Source organism: Abramis brama, assembly GCF_963993115.1.
Source record: "Abramis brama genome assembly, chromosome: 12".
NCBI classification, from domain to species: domain Eukaryota; kingdom Metazoa; phylum Chordata; class Actinopteri; order Cypriniformes; family Leuciscidae; genus Abramis; species Abramis brama.
The window spans coordinates 1,461,974-1,485,226 of record NC_139974.1 but is presented as its reverse complement, the minus strand read 5'-3'; the positions used below and the strand labels follow the sequence as shown (position 1 = coordinate 1,485,226).

General features: G+C 38.0%; 1 protein-coding gene across 1 annotated transcript; it reads right to left on the bottom strand.

The window, feature by feature from the left end:
• Positions 1–1,476: 1,476 nt before the first annotated feature.
• slc6a18 (solute carrier family 6 member 18) lies at positions 1,477–20,135 on the bottom strand (the record flags this gene model as incomplete). The annotated part of the gene is made up of 12 exons (XM_084131395.1): positions 1,477–1,725; positions 2,768–2,930; positions 4,044–4,203; positions 5,915–6,119; positions 6,694–6,850; positions 6,945–7,073; positions 10,634–10,746; positions 11,140–11,250; positions 13,110–13,291; positions 16,229–16,366; positions 17,730–17,870; positions 19,991–20,135. The coding sequence occupies 12 exons, from the start codon at positions 20,133–20,135 to the stop codon at positions 1,477–1,479; spliced, it is 1,893 nt and encodes a 630-aa protein (XP_083987521.1).
• Between the last annotated feature and the right edge of the window lie 3,118 nt (positions 20,136–23,253).

Genomic DNA, 23,253 nt, shown 5'->3' with positions numbered 1-23,253 from the left:
CATGTTCATGCGTCTGTTTCTGCTTTAAAATCTATATTTCAACACAGAAAATAAAACAAGCTTTATTTATTTTCAGGATATTCGGACTAAAATGACCGTCTACATGCTTTCCTGCAGAACCCATTCATTATTTAGTTTAATTTGATCATATTTCCAGCTAAATTTAAAAACATATGTAGCAAGATTTATACAATATTTTATATATATATATATATAAGTGCAGTGATTACAGCTCCGTTCACATGTTTAATGTGTATTTCACAGGTTTGACTCTTGAATCAGTGAAAATCAGCAGGTTTAACATGATCAAACAACAGAAGAAATGCACCGTTTATAATAATCTCATAAAACATGACACTTTCGCTGCAGTGAACGGGTTGATTGACAGTTCAGTATTCAGCCTCATTATTATGGACGCTTGTTTCTGCCACAGAAAAAATAAAAAAGTTAGTGGTGACTTTATATCAGGAAGTTCTGAGGTTTTGTTGCTCATGATTGTGACGTAAACTCGTAATTGCACAATGATGTTTTAAATGGTTTTCTGGAAAGGGAAACGATCTTCCACACACACGAGCTTCAGTTTTATGCAGCTGTAAACGCCTGCGCTCGCTACTCTGGTTACTGACTAACCCAGTGTCATCTGGGATTTAGACGAGGTTAATGTAAGTGTAGAAACTCTCTGGCGTCTGTAATGTGTGACCAGATGAGCTGCTGGAATATATGATGATTGTGTTACAGGGACTTTTTAAATAGTAAAACATTGATGTGCACTAGATCTCAGGTCAACTCAAACTCAAGCATTTATACAATTATACATGTAGCAAGATTTATACAGTGTTTTATATATGTATATGTATGTATATGTGTGTGTGTGTATATATATATTACATGCATACATACACATACATTTATAAATTTAAACATATGTAGCAACATTTATAAAATTATATTTATATATATATATATATATATATATACTGTATATATATGTATATATCACATTTAATATTTGTGTGTATATATACAAATAAAAATAAAAAATCACTTACTAAAAAAAATGTAATCACTATTTTGAATTTTGTAAAGAAGAAATTTACACCTCAGAAATCTTGCGTTTCATATTCTCAGTATCATTTTGCAGAATAAGAGTCATTGATGTGTTTTTCCCCCATAGTTTAAGGACAAACATTTGAGTAATTTAAATAATGTACAGATCAGAGAAGAAGTTTCGGAGTTTCTCGGCTCATGCTGGATGAAATGAGACGTGCTTTAGATCCTGAGATGGAGTTTGCAACTTACACGCGAAAATTAGTTTTTACGTGCATGTGATACACACTATAAACCCCTTGGGTAGGATTAGTGGTGTGGGGTGTGTGTGTATTACACGCAATAGAGTGCGAATCATATGCACGTAAAAACTCATTTTAGCGGGGTTGCACGATAAACACAACGCGCTGATGAGATCAGGCTGGTCTTCTAGAGCGCTCTGTAGGTCTGGATGGGCTCGTCTGGTGTGAAGGCCGGGTTGCTGTGGGGGTTCTGGCTCTGGTCCTGGTTGCTGTAGGGGTTCTGGTAACTGCTTCCGGTCTGTGATCTCGTCTGGCGTCTGATGAGTCTGTAGACGGCCACGAGCGGGATGGACAGCACAGGAACCGAGCTCAGCAACACACAGATCGCAAACACCCAGTCCGAGTACGGCTTCACCTCCGTCTCCGGGAACTTCTTCTGCAGGGGTGAGCTCACCGTTAGCCATTCATTTTAGGGTTGAGTTTGTTTTTATATTTTAAATTAATTTTATATTTGCATTTTTATGATTTAATTAAATTCAGTTTTTTTTTTATTTTTACAATTATTCATTTTAATTGTATATTTATGATTTAATTTTAGTAAGTATTTGGCATTTTAAGTTCATTAAATTTACTTTTATTATGATTTCATTTTCTCCATTTAATTAGTTTTTTATTTTAAATATTCATTTTAATTTTATGGTTTTGTATTTTAAAATAATTGTAATTTTGCATTTTTATGCTTTATTTAAATGTTTTTATTTTACAATTATTAAGTTGAATTTTATCATTACATTTTAGTATGTGTTTTGTATTTTAAAATAATTTTAATTTAGCATTTTTATGATTTAAATAAATGTTCTGGTTTATTGTTTTTTATTTTACAATTATTAATTTTAATTTTATATTTATGATTACGATTAATTGAAGTAAGTATTTGGAATTTTAAGATCGTTCATATAGCTTTTTTTTGCTGTTTTTTTTTTTGTTTGTTTTTTTAAATTATTTAATTCATTTAATTTAATATTTTAGTAAGTGTTTTGCATTTTAAGAATTTAATTTGCTTTTTTATGATTTAATTTTCTCAATTCTTTTATTTTAAATGTATTAATTTTAATTTTATGATTTAATATTGGTATGCTTGTTTTTTGTATTTTAAAATAATTTTAGTTAATCTTTTTTTTTTTTTTTTTATATATATATATATATATATATATTTATGATTTCATTTTAGGATTTAGGATTAGAATTTTGTGTATTCATTTAATGTTTAACTTTAAATTTAATTCATTTAGTGTTTTAACTTGTTTTTCATGACCCACTCTGCTTAACAAAGTCAACCTTGACCTGGTAACCCGTTTAAATGAGCAGCTACTCTCCTATGAAACGCATCGAGTCGCATTGATGCCCATCTGGAGCCGGTGATCATGCAGATCCTCCACAGGGAACATCACGATTAACAGGTTCTGTTCGTTACTCACGTATTGCGGGTTCCAGGCGGGGTACGTGGGGTGTGTCTGGACCTGGACCGCGACGTACGCCACCAGCACCACCAGCAGCATGACGGGGCTGATGCCCATCCAGCACACGCGCCAGTACAGGTTCGGCCTGCGTCCCGTCATGAACTCGATGTCATCGCAGAAGCTGGAACACACACACACACAGAGTCACAAACCTTCAGATAATGAATCCCTGGGGGCTCAAAGATTGAGATTTGTTCATATTTCAAGAATGAATTTGAATAAGTTCACATTTCAATAATTGTTCACGGTTCTCTGATGTCGTATAATGGTCACATGACATGAAGCTTAAAGGGCATATTGCAGGTTAAAAAAAAATCAAAATGAATATATAACCGTGTATGAACCGTGTATGAAAATATCATATGAAAAGATAATGCAGGATTTAAAATGTTTTAAAACGACATAAGGACACCAATTTAGTAGATTTCAATTTTTTAGAAAGTGTTTTATTTTAATTTTGTTCTGATTTAAAAATTATTTATTTCAATTGTACATTTTATATGATTAAATACGTAGAAAGTTATTAGTTTTTTATATTTTATTTAAAAAAAAATTTTTTTTTAATGATTTAACAAATTTTTGTACTTTATTTTCATTTATTTTAAAAGTTTTAGTTTTTATAATTTGTTTTCATTTTTTAAATATTAAAAATTTTACATTTAAATATGTAGAAAATTATTAATTTTTAGTTTTATCTAAAAAGATTTTATTTTTATATATATTTTTTTATATAGTAAGTTTTTTATTTTGATTGTTTTAAATTATTTTAATTTTACATTTGTATGATTTAATTAGTTTTTTCTTGTTGTTTTTAATTCATTTTAGTTGTACATTTATTTTTTGTAGTTTGTTTATTTTTATGATTTTTTTATTTCAAAATGATTAATTTTTGATTTACATTTATGATTTAAATTTTTGTATTTTACAATTATTTTAAGTTTGCATTTTTATGATTTAAGATTTAGTTTAGTTTTATTTTGACTTGTTTTTATTTTAAAATGTAATTTTTTGTTTTATTTATTTATTTAATGTATTTTATTTTAATATGTATTCATATTTTAAATTTTTATGTTTTTATCCACTCACAAACCCCAGTTTCGGCAATCCCTGCTTTAACTAACTGTTAAGAAAATCATGTCTATCTATTTTTAAGACCACCAACCTTTTCCTTTGACCTCCTTTTAATAATTTTTATTGATGGCAATGTTGTCTGTAAAATGAACTGATGAATTACCGCTTCATCCCGTAGAAGCAAACGACGCCGATGATCTCGAAGAAGGCGATGACGAGGAGCGGGACGGATCCCACGTAACTGTTGAAGATCTCCAGCCAGTAGTTCCCAGATCCCAGCGTGAAGATCAACGCCACCAGGAAGCTCAGCACACAGATCAGACCTGCATTAGTATTTCACTTTAAAATGAGGTCATCCTAGGTGTGTATGACATTCTTCTCTCAGACGAACACAATCAGAGTTATATTAAAATATGTCCTGACTCTTCCCAGCTTTATAATGGCAGTGAATGACTGTATATTTTTTGTATAGATGCACTTTTATCATGTATAGATGCACTTTTATGATGGACAGATGCACTTTTATGATGGATAGATGCACTTTTAGGATGGATAGATGCACTTTTATGATGGACAGATGCACTTTTATCATGTATAGATGCACTTTTATGATGGATAGATGCACTTTTTTGATGGACAGATGCACTTTTATGATGGATAGATGCACTTTTAGGATGGATAGATGCACTTTTATCATGTATAGATGCACTTTTATGATGGATAGATGCACTTTTTTGATGGATAGATGCACTTTTAGGATGGATAGATGCACTTTTATGATGGACAGATGCACTTTTATCATGTATAGATGCACTTTTATGATGGATAGATGCACTTTTTTGATGGACAGATGCACTTTTATGATGGATAGATGCACTTTTATGATGGATAGATGCACTTTTAGGATGGATAGATGCACTTTTATGATGGATAGATGCACTTTTATGATGGATAGATGCACTTTTATGATGGATAGATGCACTTTTTTGATGGACAGATGCACTTTTATGATGATAGATGCACTTTTATGATGGATAGATGCACTTTTTATGATGGATAGATGCACTTTTAGGATGGATAGATGCACTTTTAGGATGGATAGATGCACTTTTATCATGTATAGATGCACTTTTATCATGTATAGATGCACTTTTATAATGGATAGATGCACTTTTATGATGGATAGATGCACTTTTATCATGTATAGATGCACTTTTATGATGGATAGATGCACTTATGATGGACAGATCCTCTTTTATCATGGATAGATGCACTTTTATGATGGATAGATGCACTTTTATGATGGACCGATGCACTTTTATCATGGATAGATGCACTTTTATGATGGATAGATCCTCTTTTATCATGGATAGATGCACTTTTATCATGGATAGATGCACTTTAATGATGGACAGATCCTCTTTTATCATGGATAGATGCACTTTTATGATGGATAGATGCACTTTTATGATGGATAGATGTACTTTTATGATGGATAGATGTACTTTTATGATGGATAGATGCACTTTTATGATGGATAGATGCACTTTTATGATGGATAGATCCTCTTTTATCATGGATAGATGCACTTTTATCATGGATAGATGCACTTTTATGATGGATAGATCCTCTTTTATCATGGATAGATGCACTTTTATCATGGATAGATGCACTTTAATGATGGACAGATCCTCTTTTATCATGGATAGATGCACTTTTATGATGGATAGATGCACTTTTATGATGGATAGATGCACTTTTATGATGGATAGATGTACTTTTATGATGGATAGATGCACTTTTATGATGGATAGATGCACTTTTATGGACTTCAAAACAGAAACACCCATTATAAAGCTTGGAAGAGCCAGGACATTTTTTAATATAACTCTGATTGTATTCGTCTGAAAGAAGAATGTCAAATACACTAGGATGACTTGAGAGTGAGTAAATCATGGGCTAATTAAAATGTTTGGGTGAACTAGCTTTAGCATACGGCCAGCCTCATTAGCATGAGTGTCTCAGGGGTCGTACCTGTGAAGATCTCTTTGGGCATCCACTTGGGCACCATGTGCAGGTCGAGCAGTGGCGTCAGGACCCCCTCCAGGTTCCCGAACATGGAGGACAGGCCGAGGCTGAAGAGCATGACGAAGAAGAGCACGGCCCACACCTGCGAACCCGGCATCTCGATCACCGCCTCCGTGAACACGATGAACGCCAGGCCCGTTCCTGAAGCACTCTGGGTAACAGAGAGAGTCTCCGTCACTACACACACTACCAGTCACAGTTTGGGATGTTTTTAAAAGAAGCCTCTTCTGCTCACCAAGGCTGTGTTTATTTTATTCAAAATACAACAAAAAGCTGTAATTCTCAGCATCATTACTCCAGTCTTCAGTGTCACATGATCCTTCAGAAATCACTCTGATTTGATGCTCAAGAAACATTTATGATTATCAATGTTGAAAACAGTTATTTACAGGGTTTTTTTTTTCAAGATTCTTTGATGAATAGAAAGTTCAAAAGAACAGCATTTGTTTGAAATAGAATCTTTTGTAACATTATAAATGTCTTTACTGTCACTTTTGATCAATTTAATTAATCCTTGATGAATAAAAGTATTGATTTCTCCCCCCCACCCCCCCAAAAAAACCTTTTGAACGGTAGTGTTTAATGTTGATGATTCTATTTCAGATAAATGCTGTTCTTTTGAACTTTCTATTCATCAAAGAATCCTGAAAAATAAAAATGTAAATAACTGTTTTCAACACTGATGATAATGAGCAGAAGAGACGTGCTTGTGTTCCCAGCTGTACCTGGTCCATGAAGTTCTGGAGGACGCAGTGTTTCAGGTTGAGACCGGAGACTTTATCCGGGTCGCTTGAGTTCAGAAACATCAGCCAGTTCTCGTAGTTCTCCGCCGTGATGTTTTTGTCCGCGATGTCGAAGGCGTTGGTCAGATTCAGGATGTTCCTGCGAACACAACACACACACACCCTGTCAATCAAACCTCACAGTCGTGCAAACACATCAGTTGTGGGTCTGTAAACGTGTGTGTGTTCGTCACCCGGCGATGCAGGCGTTGAAGTTGTTGGTGGCCTTGAAGCCCAAGATGGCGAATATGGGAATGGAAGCGTAGAGAGACGTAGCGCTGTTAATGCATCCCACAAACACAGCGTCTCGCTCGCAGTCGTTCCTGTTGGAAACACACACAGGCACCTCCTATATATATATATATATATATATATATATATATATATATATATATTTACATTTATTCATTTGGCAGATGCTTTTATCCAAAGTGACTTACATTGCATGTCAAGGTACACATTTTACAAAAAATTTTTACATTCTTATCAGTTCTTGCTTTCCCTGGGAATCGAAACCCATGACCTTGGCGTTGCAAGCGCTAACGCTCTACTGTTTGAGCTACAGGAAAGCTATATATATATATATATATATATGTGAAAGGTGAATAATGCATATATACTGTGTGTGTGTGTGTGTGTGTGTGTATATATACACTCACCTAAAGGATTATTAGGAACACCATACTAATACTGTGTTTGACCCCCTTTCGCCTTCAGAACTGCCTTAATTCTACGTGGCATTGATTCAACAAGGTGCTGAAAGCATTCTTTAGAGATGTTGGCCCATATTGATAGGATAGCATCTTGCAGTAGCATCTAGCAGATGGAGATTTGTGGGATGCACATCCAGGGCACGAAGCTCCCGTTACACCACATCCCAAAGATGCTCTATTGGGTTGAGATCTGGTGACTGTGGGGGCCATTTTAGTACAGTGAACTCATTGTCATGTTCAAGAAACCAATTTGAAATGATTCGAGCTTTGTGACATGGTGCATTATCCTGCTGGAAGTAGTCATCAGAGGATGGGTACATGGTGGTCATAAAGGGATGGACATGGTCAGAAACAATGCTCAGGTAGGCCGTGGCATTTAAATGATGCCCAATTGGCACTAAGGGGCCTAAAGTGTGCCAAGAAAACATCCCCCACACCATTACACCACCACCACCAGCCTGCACAGTGGTAACAAGGCATGATGGATCCATGTTCTCATTCTGTTTACGCCAAATTCTGACTCTACCATCTGAATGTCTCAACAGAAATCGAGACTCATCAGACCAGGCAACATTTTTCCAGTCTTCAACTGTCCAATTTTGGTGAGCTTGTGCAAATTGTAGCCTCTTTTTCCTATTTGTAGTGGAGATGAGTGGTACCCGGTGGGGTCTTCTGCTGTTGTAGCCCATCCGCCTCAAGGTTGTGCGTGTTGTGGCTTCACAAATGCTTTTCTGCATACCTCGGTTGTAACGAGTGGTTATTTCAGTCAAAGTTGCTCTTCTATCAGCTTGAATCAGTCGGCCCATTCTCCTCTGACCTCTAGCATCAACAAGGCATGTTCGCCCACAGGACTGCCGCATACTGGATGTTTTTCCCTTTTCACACCATTCTTTGTAGACCCTAGAAATGGTTGTGCGTGAAAATCCCAGTAACTGAGCAGATTGTGAAATACTCAGACCGGCCCGTCTGGCACCAACAACCATGCCACGCTCAAAATTGCTTAAATCACCTTTCTTTCCCATTCTGACATTCAGTTTGGAGTTCAGGAGATTGTCTTGACCAGGACCACACCCCTAAATGCATTGAAGCAACTGCAATGTGATTGGTTGATTAGATAATTGCATTAATGAGAAATTGAACAGGTGTTCCTAATAATCCTTTAGGTGAGTGTGTGTATATATATATATATATATATATATATATATATATATATATATATACACTGCTCAAAAAAATAAAGGGAACACTTTTTAATCAGAGAATAGCATCAAGTCAGTTAAACTCCTGGGATATTGATCTGGTCAGTTAAGTAACAGAGGCAGTTGGTAATCAGTTTCAGCTGCTTTAGTGTTAATGAAATTAACAGCAGGTGCACTAGATGGGCAACAGTGAGACAACCCCCAAAACAGGAATGGTTTTACAGGTGGAGGCCACTGACATTTTTTTCCCTACTCATCTTTTCAGACTGTTTTTCACCAGTTTTGCATTTGGCTAGGGTCAGTGTCACTACTGGTAGCATGAGGCGATACCTGGACCCTACAGAGGTTGCGCAGGCAGTCCAGCTCCTTCAGGATGGCTCATCAATACGTGCCATTGCCAGAAGGTTTGCTGTGTCTCCCAGCACAGTCTCAAGAGCATGGAGGAGATTCCAGGAAGACAGACAGCTACTCTAGGAGAGCTGGACAGGGCCGTAGAAGGTCCTTAACCCATCAGCAGGACCGGTATCTGCTCCTTTGTGCGAGGAGGAACATGATGAGCACTGCCAGAACCCTACAAAATGACCTCCAGCAGGCCACTGGTGTGAATGTCTCTGACCAAACAATCAGAAACAGACTTCATGAGGGTGGCCTGAGGGCCCGACGTCTTCTAGTGGGCCCTGTGCTCACTGCCCAGCACCAGGGAGCTCGATTGGCATTTCCAGAATTGGCAGGTCCGCCACTGGTGCCCTGTGGTTTTCACAAATGAGAGCAGGTTCACCCTGAGCACGTGACAGACAGGAAAGGGTCTGGAGAAGCCGTGGAGAATGTTATGCTGCCTGTAACATCGTTCAGCATGACCGGTTTGGTGGTGGGTCAGTGAGGGTCTGGGGAGGCATATCCATGGAGGGACGCACAGACCTCTGCAGGCTAGACAATGGCACCCTGACTGCCATTAGGTATCGGGATGAAATCCTTGGATCCATTGTCAGACCCTATGCTGGTGCAGTGGGTCCTGGGTTCCTCCTGGTGCACAACAATGCCCGGCCTCATGTGGCGAGAGCATGCAGGCAGTTCCTGGAGGATGAAGGAATGATACCATTGAAGGGCCACCACGCTCACCTGACCTACATCCAATAGAACACCTCTGGGACATTGTGTTTCGGTCCATCTGACATCACCTGGTTGCACCTCAGACTGTCCAGGAGCTCAGTGATGCGCTGGTCCAGATCTGGGAGGAAATACCCCAGGACACCATCCGTCGTCTCAGTAGGAGCATGTCCCGACGTTGTCAGGCATGCATACAAGCACGTGGGGGCCATACAAACTACTGAGAACCATTTTGAGTTGCTGCAATGAAATTTCAGCAAAATTGACAAGCCTGCTGCATCATTTTTTCACTTAGATTTCCGGGGTGTCTTTGAATTCAATCCTCTGTAGGTTGATTATTTTCATTTCCATCAAACGATGTGGCATCCTTTCGTTCATAACACATTACCCAGTCCATATTAGTATAGATATCCAGCATGATATTTTTCCCCATTGAGATCTGATGTGTTTTCAAAGTGTTCCTTAAATTTTTTTGAGCAGTGTATATATATATATATGTATGTGAATTTTTTTTATTTTATTTTATGATTTAACACATTTTAGTAAGCGTTTTTTTTTTATTGTTAAAAAAAATATAACATGTTTATGGTTTATTGCTTTTGTATTTTAACATTATTTTAATGTAGGATTTTTATGATTTAATTGAAATAGTTTTTTTGTGTTGTTTTTAATGGATTTTAATTGGACATTTCTTATTTATTTTTAGTAAATGCTTTTTTTGTAGTTACAACTTATTTTTGCATTGTTATGATTTAATTTGTTTTGTTTTTATTTGATGATTCAAGAATCTTTGGAATTCTCAAGAATTCTGATGTGTAACAGAATCTGTGTTTTCTCCCGCCCTTCAGACGGTGTGTGTCGTACTTCTTGGGGTTGTAGCTGGAGAATGCGATGAGTCCCCCGAAGGCCAGAGACAGAGAGAAGAAGATCTGTGTAGCGGCGTCCAGCCACACCTGAGGGTTAGTCAGCAGCGTCCACTGAGGAGAGAACATCACACACACTGATCACACTCCTGCTGTGTGTGTGTGTGTGTGTGTGTGTGTGTGTGTGTGTGTGTACTTGTTCAACTATCTTTGTGAGTTGAGTTTTAGACCAGTGGAGTGAGGACAGAGAGAGTAAAGTGAGGACATGTTGGCCGGTCCTCAGTCTCTGAGAGCCTTTAAAGGCTGTTTGAGGGTCAAGACTTGGTTTTAGGGATCAGGTTATAATGAGGTCAAGGGTCGGTTTAGGGTCAGGGGTCGGGTTAGGCACTTAGTTGTGATGGGTAAGGTTAGGGTAAGCGGCTAGAGATTGCATTGTGTCAATGAATGTCCTCATAAAGATAGATGTACAAGAATGTGTGTGTGTGTGTGTGTGTGTGTGAGACTCACGTCTGGTGTGAACAGGTACCGGAGCCCGTCGGTGGACCCTGGCAGTGTGAGGGCCTGCACCAGAAAGATGGTGAGCACCAGGTACGGGAAGGTCGCGGTCACGTACACGGCCTGCACAATCACACATTAACCATCAACATGATCCACCGAGCACAAACACACACATTACAGCCGCGTTTCCATTACAGATTTGCGCAAAACGTTTGCAATATTTTCTAAATGTCGATAAAAAAACGATTGCAAAATGACAGCGTTTTCATTATCCAATGTTATGCAACTAAAACGTAATTTTTCCGTGTCACGAGAAGTCATTCCAAAAATCGTGGCAATTGATATTGGTAAATTTACATATATCGCAGCCACTGCACTAGCCATTATTTTTAATAATAGTTGTGTTTTCCAACATTAATGACAAGGAAAGACGCTTATAATGTGAGCGGCACATATGAGGTGTTTCTGGGTGTTTCTCCCTCATTTCTGCTTCGAGGTCTTTATAAATTGTGGCATTTCTTTGTGGTTTAAAATCCAGTATTCCTGTAATTCTTTTGTCTTTTATGGATTTTAATAAAGAACGTCTCGGTTACGTATGGTAACCCTCATTCCCTGAAGGAGGGAACAGAGACGCCACGTCGTGACCGACGAATAGGAATCTCGCTAGAGAGGCCAATCTACTTTGAGTGAAACTAAACGAGGCCAATGCACATTAGCGTGCAATCATGCGCATCAGCTGCTCTGCCTCGCAGCGCGGGTATTTAATGAGCAGATGGTGCGATCGCACTTTAGGTTTTTACTGAGGAGCTGAGCCGATGAGCTGGTTGCCCCGGCGGGCCGCAGCAGATGTGGCGACGGGACGTCTCCGTTCGCATGCGCCACCCCGAGAAACCAATCGTCCAGCCTCGAGGGCTCAGGACACGGTGGAGGGTTCCACATGAGCCCGATCCTGCTGGCGGTCCGGGAAAGCATGGCCATCATCGGACTCGGGCACCGCTGTCACACCTGAAGGGGGCAGTGCCGGCGAATCGTCATCCCTGTCTGACCCACCCAGCGATCGACATCTGGTCGTCTTGGGGAGCGCTGAAGGATACGGCTGGTACACACCTCGTGGATGGTCCAGCACGTTCCATCGGCGGCTCTACTGGCTGCGGAGCGTGGGAGGAAAGATGGTTCCTAGGGGGTTGGTTCCTCGAAGGAAGGGAGCTCACCGTGATCCTCAGGTCACCCGCACGACTGCCTGAAGTAACCCTCAGAGGAGGGTTAGATCGCAGCAGAGGCGCAGGAACGAGGAACGAGAGTCTCGACTGTAGCTCTGAGATGGTCATCTTCCCACAATGGGTGCATGACTCATCCACGATCGCTGCCTCCGCGTGTTCAATGCCCAGACACACGATGCAGCGCTCGTGACCATCTCGCGATCCCAGGTAAAGACTGCATCCAGAAACACACAGGTAGAGTGACATCTTTAAAAAGACGCGCTCCACCTGTGTAAGCTCTTTCAGGGGACTGCTCTCCTTGATGCTGAAGCACACAGGGGAACGGACGCAGCGAACACAGACAGGAAATCTCTCTCACGGCGGTCTTACCAGCCGTAAGAACGGCTTTTCATCGCTCTTGGCACACCGTACCAGCTGTGAAAACAGCCTTTTTGTTGAAGTAGACTGGCCTCTCTAGCGAGATTCCTATGCGTCGAGTGACCGGCTGAAGAGGAACTCTGTCTCGTCTTCTGTCCAAACATCTACGTCAGGTGTCTGTAAATGCGCAAATGGAATGCGTTTCCATTGCAGTTTTGCGAAATATTATTTTTCTAATTGCCTGAAAAACCACCTCATGTGAGCATAAAATTGCGAAAAATGGGAGTTTTTGTGAAATTGATGTGTTTCAATTGGGCGTATTTTCAATTTTCAATTTCAATTTGCGCGATTTGAAGGGTAATGTAATGGCAGGTTGTGATGCAGTGCGTTAAAGCTCCACACCTTCCCGATGGTCTCGATGCCCCGTATGAAGCAGATGTAGACGATGCTCCAGGCCGAGGCGAGGCACAGCACCAGCCACCACTGCAGAGAGCCGCTCTGCTCCAGGTCCGGGGAGATGTTCAGCGTCTGCCGGTACCAGTAGTAGTTCACCGGTGTGCTGATCACACACTCCTCCACGTAACCTGCAGGACATCAGAACAACACACACATATCATGTTACAGGATTCACTCATATTAATTTTAATTTTATATATATTTGTATGTTTATTCTATTTTTAATGTATATTTATTTTTTATTTGATGTATTTTTTATATATTTATAACTTATTTTATTTGTATGTAGTAGTTGTATTTTCAATATATTTATAACTTGTTTTATTTGTATTTTTAATGTATTTATTTATTTATTTATTTATATTTATTTATTTTAATATATATATTTATTTAATATATTTATTTTTGTTTATATTTATTTGATGTATGTTCAATGTATTTATCCTTTTATTTATTTTGTTTGTATTTATTTTGTTTTTCCAATATATTTATAATTCATAAATACAGTGAGGAAAATAAGTATTTGAACACCCTGCTATTTTGCAAGTTCTCCCACTTGGAAATCATGGAGGGGTCTGAAATTGTCATCGTAGGTGCATGTCCACTGTGAGAGACATAATCAAAAAAAAATCCAGAAATCACAATGTATGATTTTTTAACTATTTATTTGTATGATACAGCTGCAAATAAGTATTTGAACACCTGAGAAAATCAATGTTAATATTTGGTACAGTAGCCTTTGTTTGCAATTACAGAGGTCAAACGTTTCCTGTAGTTTTTCACCAGGTTTGCACACACTGCAGGAGGGATTTTGGCCCACTCCTCCACACAGATCTTCTCTAGATCAGTCAGGTTTCTGGGCTGTCTCTGAGAAACACGGAGTTTGAGCTCCCTCCAAAGATTCTCTATTGGGTTTAGGTCTGGAGACTGGCTAGGCCACGCCAGAACCTTGATATGCTTCTTACAGAGCCACTCCTTGGTTATCCTGGCTGTGTGCTTCGGGTCATTGTCATGTTGGAAGACCCAGCCTCGACCCATCTTCAATGCTCTAACTGAGGGAAGGACATTGTTCCCCAAAATCTCGCAATACATGGCCCCGGTCATCCTCTCCTTAATACAGTGCAGTCGCCCTGTCCCATGTGCAGAAAACCCCCCCAAAGCATGATGCTACCACCCCCGTGCTTCACAGTAGGGATGGTGTTCTTGGGATGGTACTCATCATTCTTCTTCCTCCAAACACGTTTAGTGGAATTATGACCAAAAAGTTCTATTTTGGTCTCATCTGACCACATGACTTTCTCCCATGACTCCTCTGGATCATCCAAATGGTCATTGGCAAACTTAAGACGGGCCTTGACATGTGCTGGTTTAAGCAGGGGAACCTTCCGTGCCATGCATGATTTCAAACCATGACGTCTTAGTGTATTACCAACAGTAACCTTGGAAACGGTGGTCCCAGCTCTTTTCAGGTCATTGACCAGCTCCTCCCGTGTAGTTCTGGGCTGATTTCTCACCTTTCTTAGGATCATTGAGACCCCACGAGGTGAGATCTTGCATGGAGCCCCAGTCCGAGGGAGATTGACAGTCATGTTTAGCTTCTTCCATTTTAATGATTGCTCCAACAGTGGACCTTTTTTCACCAAGCTGCTTGGCAATTTCCCCGTAGCCCTTTCCAGCCTTGTGGAGGTGTACAATTTTGTCTCTAGTGTCTTTGGACTGCTCTTTGGTCTTGGTCATGTTAGTAGTTGGATTCTTACTGATTGTATGGGGTGGACAGGTGTCTTTATGCAGCTAACGACCTCAAACAGGTGCATCTAATTTAGGATAATAAATGGAGTGGAGGTGGACATTTTAAAGGCAGACTAACAGGTCTTTGAGGGTCAGAATTCTAGCTGATAGACAGGTATTCAAATACTTATTTGCAGCTGTATCATACAAATAAATAGTTAAAAAATCATATATTGTGATTTCTGGATTTTTTTTTTAGATTATGTCTCTCACAGTGGACATGCACCTACGATGACAATTTCAGACCCCTCCATGATTTCCAAGTGGGAGAACTTGCAAAATAGCAGGGTGTTCAAATACTTATTTTCCTCACTGTATATATTTTCAATGTATTTATTTTTATTTACTTATTTATTTTCGGTGTATTTATACTTTTATGTTATTTATTTGTAATGTATTTATTTATATTTTTGTTGATTTATCAATTGATTTATTTTGATGTATATTTATTTAATTTTTGTTAATATTTATTTTATGCATTTTCAATGTATTTATGATTTATTTATTTTTAATGTTTATTTTCAGTGTATTTAGTTTTTTATTAAAGTTATTTTATTGTATTATTCACTTTGTATTAATTTATTTTTACTGTATTATACTTAATTTATATATATTTTTAATATAACTTAAACTTTAATAACTTTTTATATTTATTTTATATTTATTTATTTTTAATGTCTATTTTTATTTTTATTTATTATGTTTTTTTATTTTAAATGCATTTATTTACTTTTTTATTTATTTAGTAGATTTTATATATATGTGTGTGTGTGTGTGTGTATAGTTACTTTTTCAAAAAAAAATGTATATTATACTTATTATTGTTGTTGTTGTTGTTATTATTATTATTATTATTATTATTATTATTATTATTATTATTATTATTATTTATTTGATTATTTTTAAATGTGATGTGAAATATGATCTTGACAGGCATTGTGGAAATTGCTCTGTATTTATTTTACTATTTAATTTAATCTTGGTTTTAATGTGAAAGAAGTCATATTTATCCAGACAGGATGTTTTTAATGACTTTCTGAGCCTCATGCTGCTTCATTTAGTTTTCACTATATTATTTGATAGTGTATATTATTTGACACTTTGGGTTTAAACCGAATTGATGTTCTCCAAGAGTTCTTTTTGATAAACATTCAAACATAACTTTAAAGAAGGGTCAAGGCCGTAAAGGTTTTTTTGTGTATCATCACCTATAATATTATTATGAGCGTTTAATGAGGAATCCTCAGTGTTTGTGTCTTGTGTTTGTGTCTTTGTACCTGTGTTGTCGTCGTTGATGGGACATTGACTCCAGGGCAGCGGATCCTCAAACGAGTGGAAGAAATACCACAGAACCCAGGCCAGAATCGTGTTATAAAACAAGCCCACCAGGAAGGAGAGGATCATCGACGCCACACCTGCCAACAAAACACTCTGTCATAACTCAATCATGCCTTTATGAACTCATAAAGCGTTTAAGAGACAGTAACACGCTCTAGGAAGATATCAAACATTTGCTCATGGAAAATCACAGACTGAAAAAAGAACATGAACGATCAGTAAAGTTTGGAATAATTAAAATCCCCCTGTAGTCAATAATTGTATCCCTTAAAACTCATCTTTGATCACCAAAATGACATATTTAAACGTTTTTCTTTGAAAAAAATGTCTTCATGCCTTAAAATATCTTGAATGTAACTCGACACCCTTGTCTCATTTAGTATAGGCGGTTCTATGAATATGCAAATGAGCCCCGCCTCCACTCAGCTCAGAGATTTAATCAACATTAAAAACTTGATTTTCACCACAGGGGGACTTTTAGAATTTTTTTATGTTTTTGAAAGAGTCTCCTCTGCTCACCGAGGCATTGATAAATTATATATTAAAAACAGTGATATATTATTACAATGTAAAACAGCTGTTTTCAATATGAATATATAGTAAAATGTAATTTATTCCTGTGATCAAAGCTGAATTTTCATCAGAAATCTTCATTATTCTTGGTAGTGAACTGTGTAATATTAAACACCCGTGTTTATCTATTCAAAGAGAGAAATCAAGAGCTCTGATATCACTTAATCTCTCTCTGTTAGGGTTTGTGCTGAGATGAATGTCCGTACACTGTAAAACAAAATATATATATATTGTTGGTTTAACTTAAAAAAGTAAGTTACCTGGTTGTCTTAAAATTTTGAGTTAAAGGGGTGGTATAATGCCCTTTTCACAAGATGTAAAATAAGTCTCTGATGTCCCCAGAGTGTGTTTGTGAAGTTTTAGCTCAAAATACTCCACAGATATTTTTATACAGCATGTTAAAGTTGTCACTTTTTGAGGGTGAGCAAAAACACAGTTTTTGTGTCTGTCCCTTTAAATGCAAATGAGCTGCTGCTCCCGGCGCAGGGGGCGGAGCTTCAAGAGCTTGTGTCCTTTTACCTCATACACACATGCACTGAAAATTTCTAAAACTTTTAGCCTTTTATGTTCAAACTGGAGTCAGACAAAGATGGAGAGACTCAAGAAGAAGTGACAACATGTAGACAACATTTCTGAATGGTTAGTTGATGAATTTATGTAGCTGATGTGTAGTTATCTTCTAGTCATTGATTAGCATATTCTGTCTTGATAATCTATAAATCGTGTTTCTGGGGGCGGGGTTTATGTAAATTTTAGGATTTGTGATGTCACTAACCCGGGATGAAGCTCATGTAGTGTAAGATTTCTCGTGTAAATGCACAAATAACAAATCTTGAGAATGATTTTTCCCAGTAGATGTGTGCTCACCCAGTCCGCCCAGTAGAGGAGAGATGGAGTGCCAGACGCCGATACTGCCCTTCCTCAGAGACTGACCGATCGCCATCTCCAGATACAGCAGAGGAAGACCCTCGAACACCAGCGCGATCAGGTACGGGATCAGGAACGCACCTCACACACACACACACACACAACCTTCAGATGTGGGTATTGAAACACTGAGACTGACTCGTTACTTAGATTAGTTACGTAGTTTTCTTCACTGCATTTCTCCTCCTAATCTAGTTGTCTAATAACCCTGGCGTTGTGCGTTACCAGTGTTTGCTCTTTGCCTTACGTTTGTCTGTAAAATGCATGAGTGTAAATGTAAAACACTAATGCAACTGATACATTCTTAAAAATAAAGGTTGCAAAATATTTCACGGTGATGCAATAGAAGGACCGTTACTGCAGTTATAAGGAGAAAATCCTCAGCAATGGTGTCGACTTATGAATTTACACATGGTTTGTCATTAAAAACACCACATACTGTAGACACATAAACAACATTAAAAGCTGGATTTACACCACAGGGGGACTTTAAAGAAAAGTCGCTGTAGTGACATAAGAGCACTTATTGTGATCAATTTTATTATTACCGAACATGATTTATTATTTATTTTAACTTTAATTTTCAGGAAGGAAAGGTAATTGCTTTCAACAACATTTTCACTAATTTTCGCTTGATTTTTAAAAACTCTTTCCAGAAAGGTTTCATTAGTTAACTGCATTAGTTAGCAGACCTTACAATAAAGCAATTAATCTTAATGTTAATTTCAGATCTTAATGGATGAGTTTAAAAACATGAACAATGAACAATTGCATTTTTATTAAAGAGCATTAAAGAAATGCATGCCGCAAATAAATAAACTCATCGTTAGTTAATGCAATGGCTAATGTAAGACTTGAGAAATTAGAAAATGCCGGACAGTCTGGTTAAGGAGCGACCAGACCCAGGACAGGATCTTGCTGGAAATTTCCATTTGAACTCACCATCCGTCATCCTAATCTACATTTCATTCCCTCATCCCTCACTCTCTCTCTCATGCTCTGATCACCTGTATCATTTGAAATGTCTCAGTGCGACTGGTACAAATTTCTCATTTCCAAATAAGTAAAACAAAAGGTAATAAGGTTTTAAGAGTTTAGCGATAACTGGCACACAAAGGAAGGTGGTCTCTAGACAAATGGTCTCCGACCCCCCCAAAAGGTGTAACCTCTGAATGCAAATTTCCATTGTTAGCACATGTTTCCATGTGAAAGAGGTTCTGTCAATATAATGGAATATAGCAAAGGGTTCTGGGCCTTTCTGTACCTCAGATTCGCCCGTGAGGCTCAGAGTGAGACTCTCAGCTTCATGTATAATGTTGGGTTGCATCTCTTCTCTTTATTCCAGAGCATTTTATGTTTTGTATTGATTATCTTTGAATTGATTATGAAATTGGCATGATACATTTACCTGACATAATACATTGTTAAATTTGATTATTCTAACCGACTTTGACATTATCTTCATTAAAGAGTTTAAAAGAATAGTCAAACATTCGCTCACAATTAATGATGCACAGATATCATTAAAATCTTTTCATTTATGGAGTCAGATTAAATAACGAGAAAATACATATTCAAATGTATTGCATTTAATCAAAAAATACTTTGCCTCGAGAAAAGACAGTAACATGTAAAGACCTTCCGCGCTGGTCGGATGCCGGACTTTGGGCCGATCGAGCGCAAGCTTACACTAATGTTAACTAATGAGACCTTATTGTGAAGTGATGCACAATTTTTAAACATTTTTGACTCTGAAATCGTTCAATTTAATCATTAATCAAGTCTTGTTTTCCAGCACAAAAATGTAAACATTCTGAAATCAAGATGATTTACATTAGAAGCAGAACGACTGAAGATATTACGTCTTGTTCAAAATAAAATATCAAAATAAAGTTTGTGCTTAAAACAAGAACAACATCTGCCAATGGGGTCAGAAAAATAACCTTAATTCAAAGGGAAAGTGAGATTATGATATTTTTAATGAATTTAATTTTGCTTCTCCAGTAAATGTGTCTTATTTCAGAATGTTTGTGCTGGAAAACAAGACATTATTTTTATGTACTTACATTTTTTACCTGTCAAAAACAACAAGAGACTGACGTCCACTATAGGAGTCCATCTAAAACCGCTCAAATTCACACGCCATTATATCATACTCTGGTTTTATTCTCACTGCGGCACAAAATCTGAAATAAAATCACCTCCTCCGTAGATCTGGCACAGATACGGGAATCTCCAAACGTTCCCGAGTCCCACAGCAAATCCGACGCATGTCAGCAGATACTGGACCTTGTTGTCCCATTTGGGCCGTTCCGGAGCGCTGGAGGCTTTGCTGGTGGTGTCCATCCTGACGGCGTGTGTGTGTGTGTGTGTGATGGGTGTGTGATGGGTGGGTTATGTACAAACAGGAGGTGTGAGGATGCATTCATTTTAAATGCAGTTTAATGTGTAACCTCCGCTGCCAGGAATGCTGCTCAAATCCATGTTTTAACTGTAAAAACAAACCGCTGTGGATGCAAAGGTTACGAGTGAGTCGCTGCTGGGGTTTTTTATAGTCCTCATTATGTTTTTATTTCATTCTGCTCAAAACAAAGTCCTTTCTTGTACTCGGGAAGCGCAGAAAAAACTCTTTATTTTAAGGTGTTCCTGTTACAGAGTGATTTGTACTTTCCGTTTGGGGGTTACACTTTATTTTACGGTGTCATTGTTACAGTGTAATTATATATTTAAGAAATGTGTAATATTAATTAACAACATGTACTTACTATAGGGTTATTATAGGGTTATTTGCATGTACAGTGGGGCAAAAAAGTATTTAGTCAGCCACCAATTGTGCAAGTTCTCCCACTTAAAAAGATGAGAGAGGCCTGTAATTTTCATCACAGGTACACTTCAACTATGAGAGACAAAATGAGAAAAAAAATCCAGAAAATCACATTGTAGGATTTTTAATGAATTTATTTGCAAATTATGGTGGAAAATAAGTATTTGGTCACCTACAAACAAGCAAGATTTCTGGCTCTCACAGACCTGTAACAACTTCTTTAAGAGGCTCCTCTGTCCTCCACTCATTACCTGTATTAATGGCACCTGTTTGAACTCGTTATCAGTATAAAAGACACCTGTCCACAACCTCAAACAGTCACACTCCAAACTCCACTATGGCCAAGACCAAAGAGCTGTCAAAGGACATCAGAAACAAAATTGTAGACCTGCACCAGGCTGGGAAGACTGAATCTGCAATAGGTAAGCAGCTTGGTGTGAAGAAATCAACTGTGGGAGCAATTATTAGGAAATGGAAGACATACAAGACCACTGATAATCTCCCTCGATCTGGGGCTCCACGCAAGATCTCACCCCGTGGGGTCAAAATGATCACAAGAACGGTGAGCAAAAATCCCAGAACCACACGGGGGGACCTAGTGAATGACCTGCAGAGAGCTGGGACCAAAGTAACAAAGGCCACCATCAGTAACACACTACGCCGCCAGGGACTCAAATCCTGCAGTGCCAGACGTGTCCTCCTGCTTAAGCCAGTACATGTCCAGGCCCGTCCGAAGTTTGCTAGAGAGCATTTGGATGATCCAGAAGATGGTTGGGAGAATGTCATATGGTCAGATGAAACTTTTTGATAAAAACTCAACTCGTCGTGTTTGGAGGAGAAAGAACACCATACCTACTGTGAAGCATGGGGGTGGAAACATCATGCTTCGGGGCTGTTTTTCTGGACCAGGACGACTGATCTGTGTAAAGGAAAGAATGAATGGGGCCATGTATCGTGAGATTTTGAGTGAAAACCTCCTTCCATCAGCAAGGGCATTGAAGATGAAACGTGGCTGGGTCTTTCAGCATGACAATGATCCCAAACACACCGCCTGGGCAACGAAGGAGTGGCTTCGTAAGAAGCATTTCAAGGTCCTGGAGTGGCCTAGCCAGTCTCCAGATCTCAACCCCATAGAAAATCTTTGGAGGGAGTTGAAAGTCCATGTTGCCCAAAACATCACTGCTCTAGAGGAGATCTGCATGGAGGAATGGGCCAAAATACCAGCAACAGTGTGTGAAAACCTTGTGAAGACTTACAGAAAACATGTGACCTCTGTCATTGCCAACAAAGGGTATATAACAAAGTACTGAGATAAACTTTTGTTATTGACCAAATACTTATTTTCTACCATAATTTGCAAATAAATTCATTTAAAATCCTACAATGTGATTTTCTGGATTTTTTTTTTCTCATTTTGTCTCTCATAGTTGAGGTGTACCTGTGATGAAAATTACAGGCCTCTCTCATCTTTTTAAGTGGGAGAACTTGCACAATTGGTGGCTGACTAAATACTTTTTTGCCCCACTGTAATTCTGCATAAGTTATAGTTATTAGCATAGTAAGTGTGTGTAACACATGTAACAGATTCTGTCAGATAAAGTGTTACTGCATGTACTTACACTCGAGGGGTTACACTCTATTTTAAGGTGTAATTATATATTTAAGAACTGTGTAATATTAATTAACATGTATTTACTATAGGGTTATTTGCATGTAATTCTGCATAAGTTACCGTTATTAGCATAGTAAGTGTGTGTAACACGTGTAATAGGGAGTCTGTCAGATTAAGTGTTACCGACTGAATTCAGTTGCGCGGTTTAACGCGTTTGGCTGCGTTTTACTTTAGTGAATAATTCAGAAAGCGAGATCTTCAGAAGTTCGGTTTGATTCACCATTACACAGACGCTTAGTGTGTTTGACCAGCTCAATTACCAGACCGACGAGGTTAATCATAGTGAATCTGTGACACTAACCGATCACAAACATATCGGTGGGATCTCGGCTGGTTGCTAGGGTGCTCTGGCTGGTTGCTAGGTTATCAGCTGTTCATGACATCATCTGTTGTGTTGCTCGATGGTGAGTCACTGATAACAGTTTGTTTTTAGCTCTTTAATATCTGTAATCTGCTGGCAGAATATAATCTCTACTATCAGATGACAATAAGGATACGTTCTTTTCCGTTTCACTTTTTATTTTACACACACACATATACACACACACACACACATATATATATATATATAGAGAGAGAGAGAGAGAGCGAACATACACATGTTTACATAAGTCTACACACACACTTAAAGGAGAACTGAATATACAGTAAAGTGTAATTTATTCCTGTGATCAAAGCTGAATTTTCAGCATCATTACTCCAGTCTTCAGTGTCACATGATCCTTCAGAAATCACTCTAATATGAGGATTTGATGCTCAACAAACATTTATGATTATTATTATCAGTGTTGAAAACCAGGATACAGTTTTATTACATTTTATCTGGCAGTGCCTTGAGTACAAGATTAGATATTAGAGGCCTTAAAGGTATTGTAGGTAGGATTTTTATAAAAAACTTCTTTTCCAAATTTGTTTAAACTTTATTTATATATCAAAACATAATTAAAATGTAAGTACTCTGAAAAAGA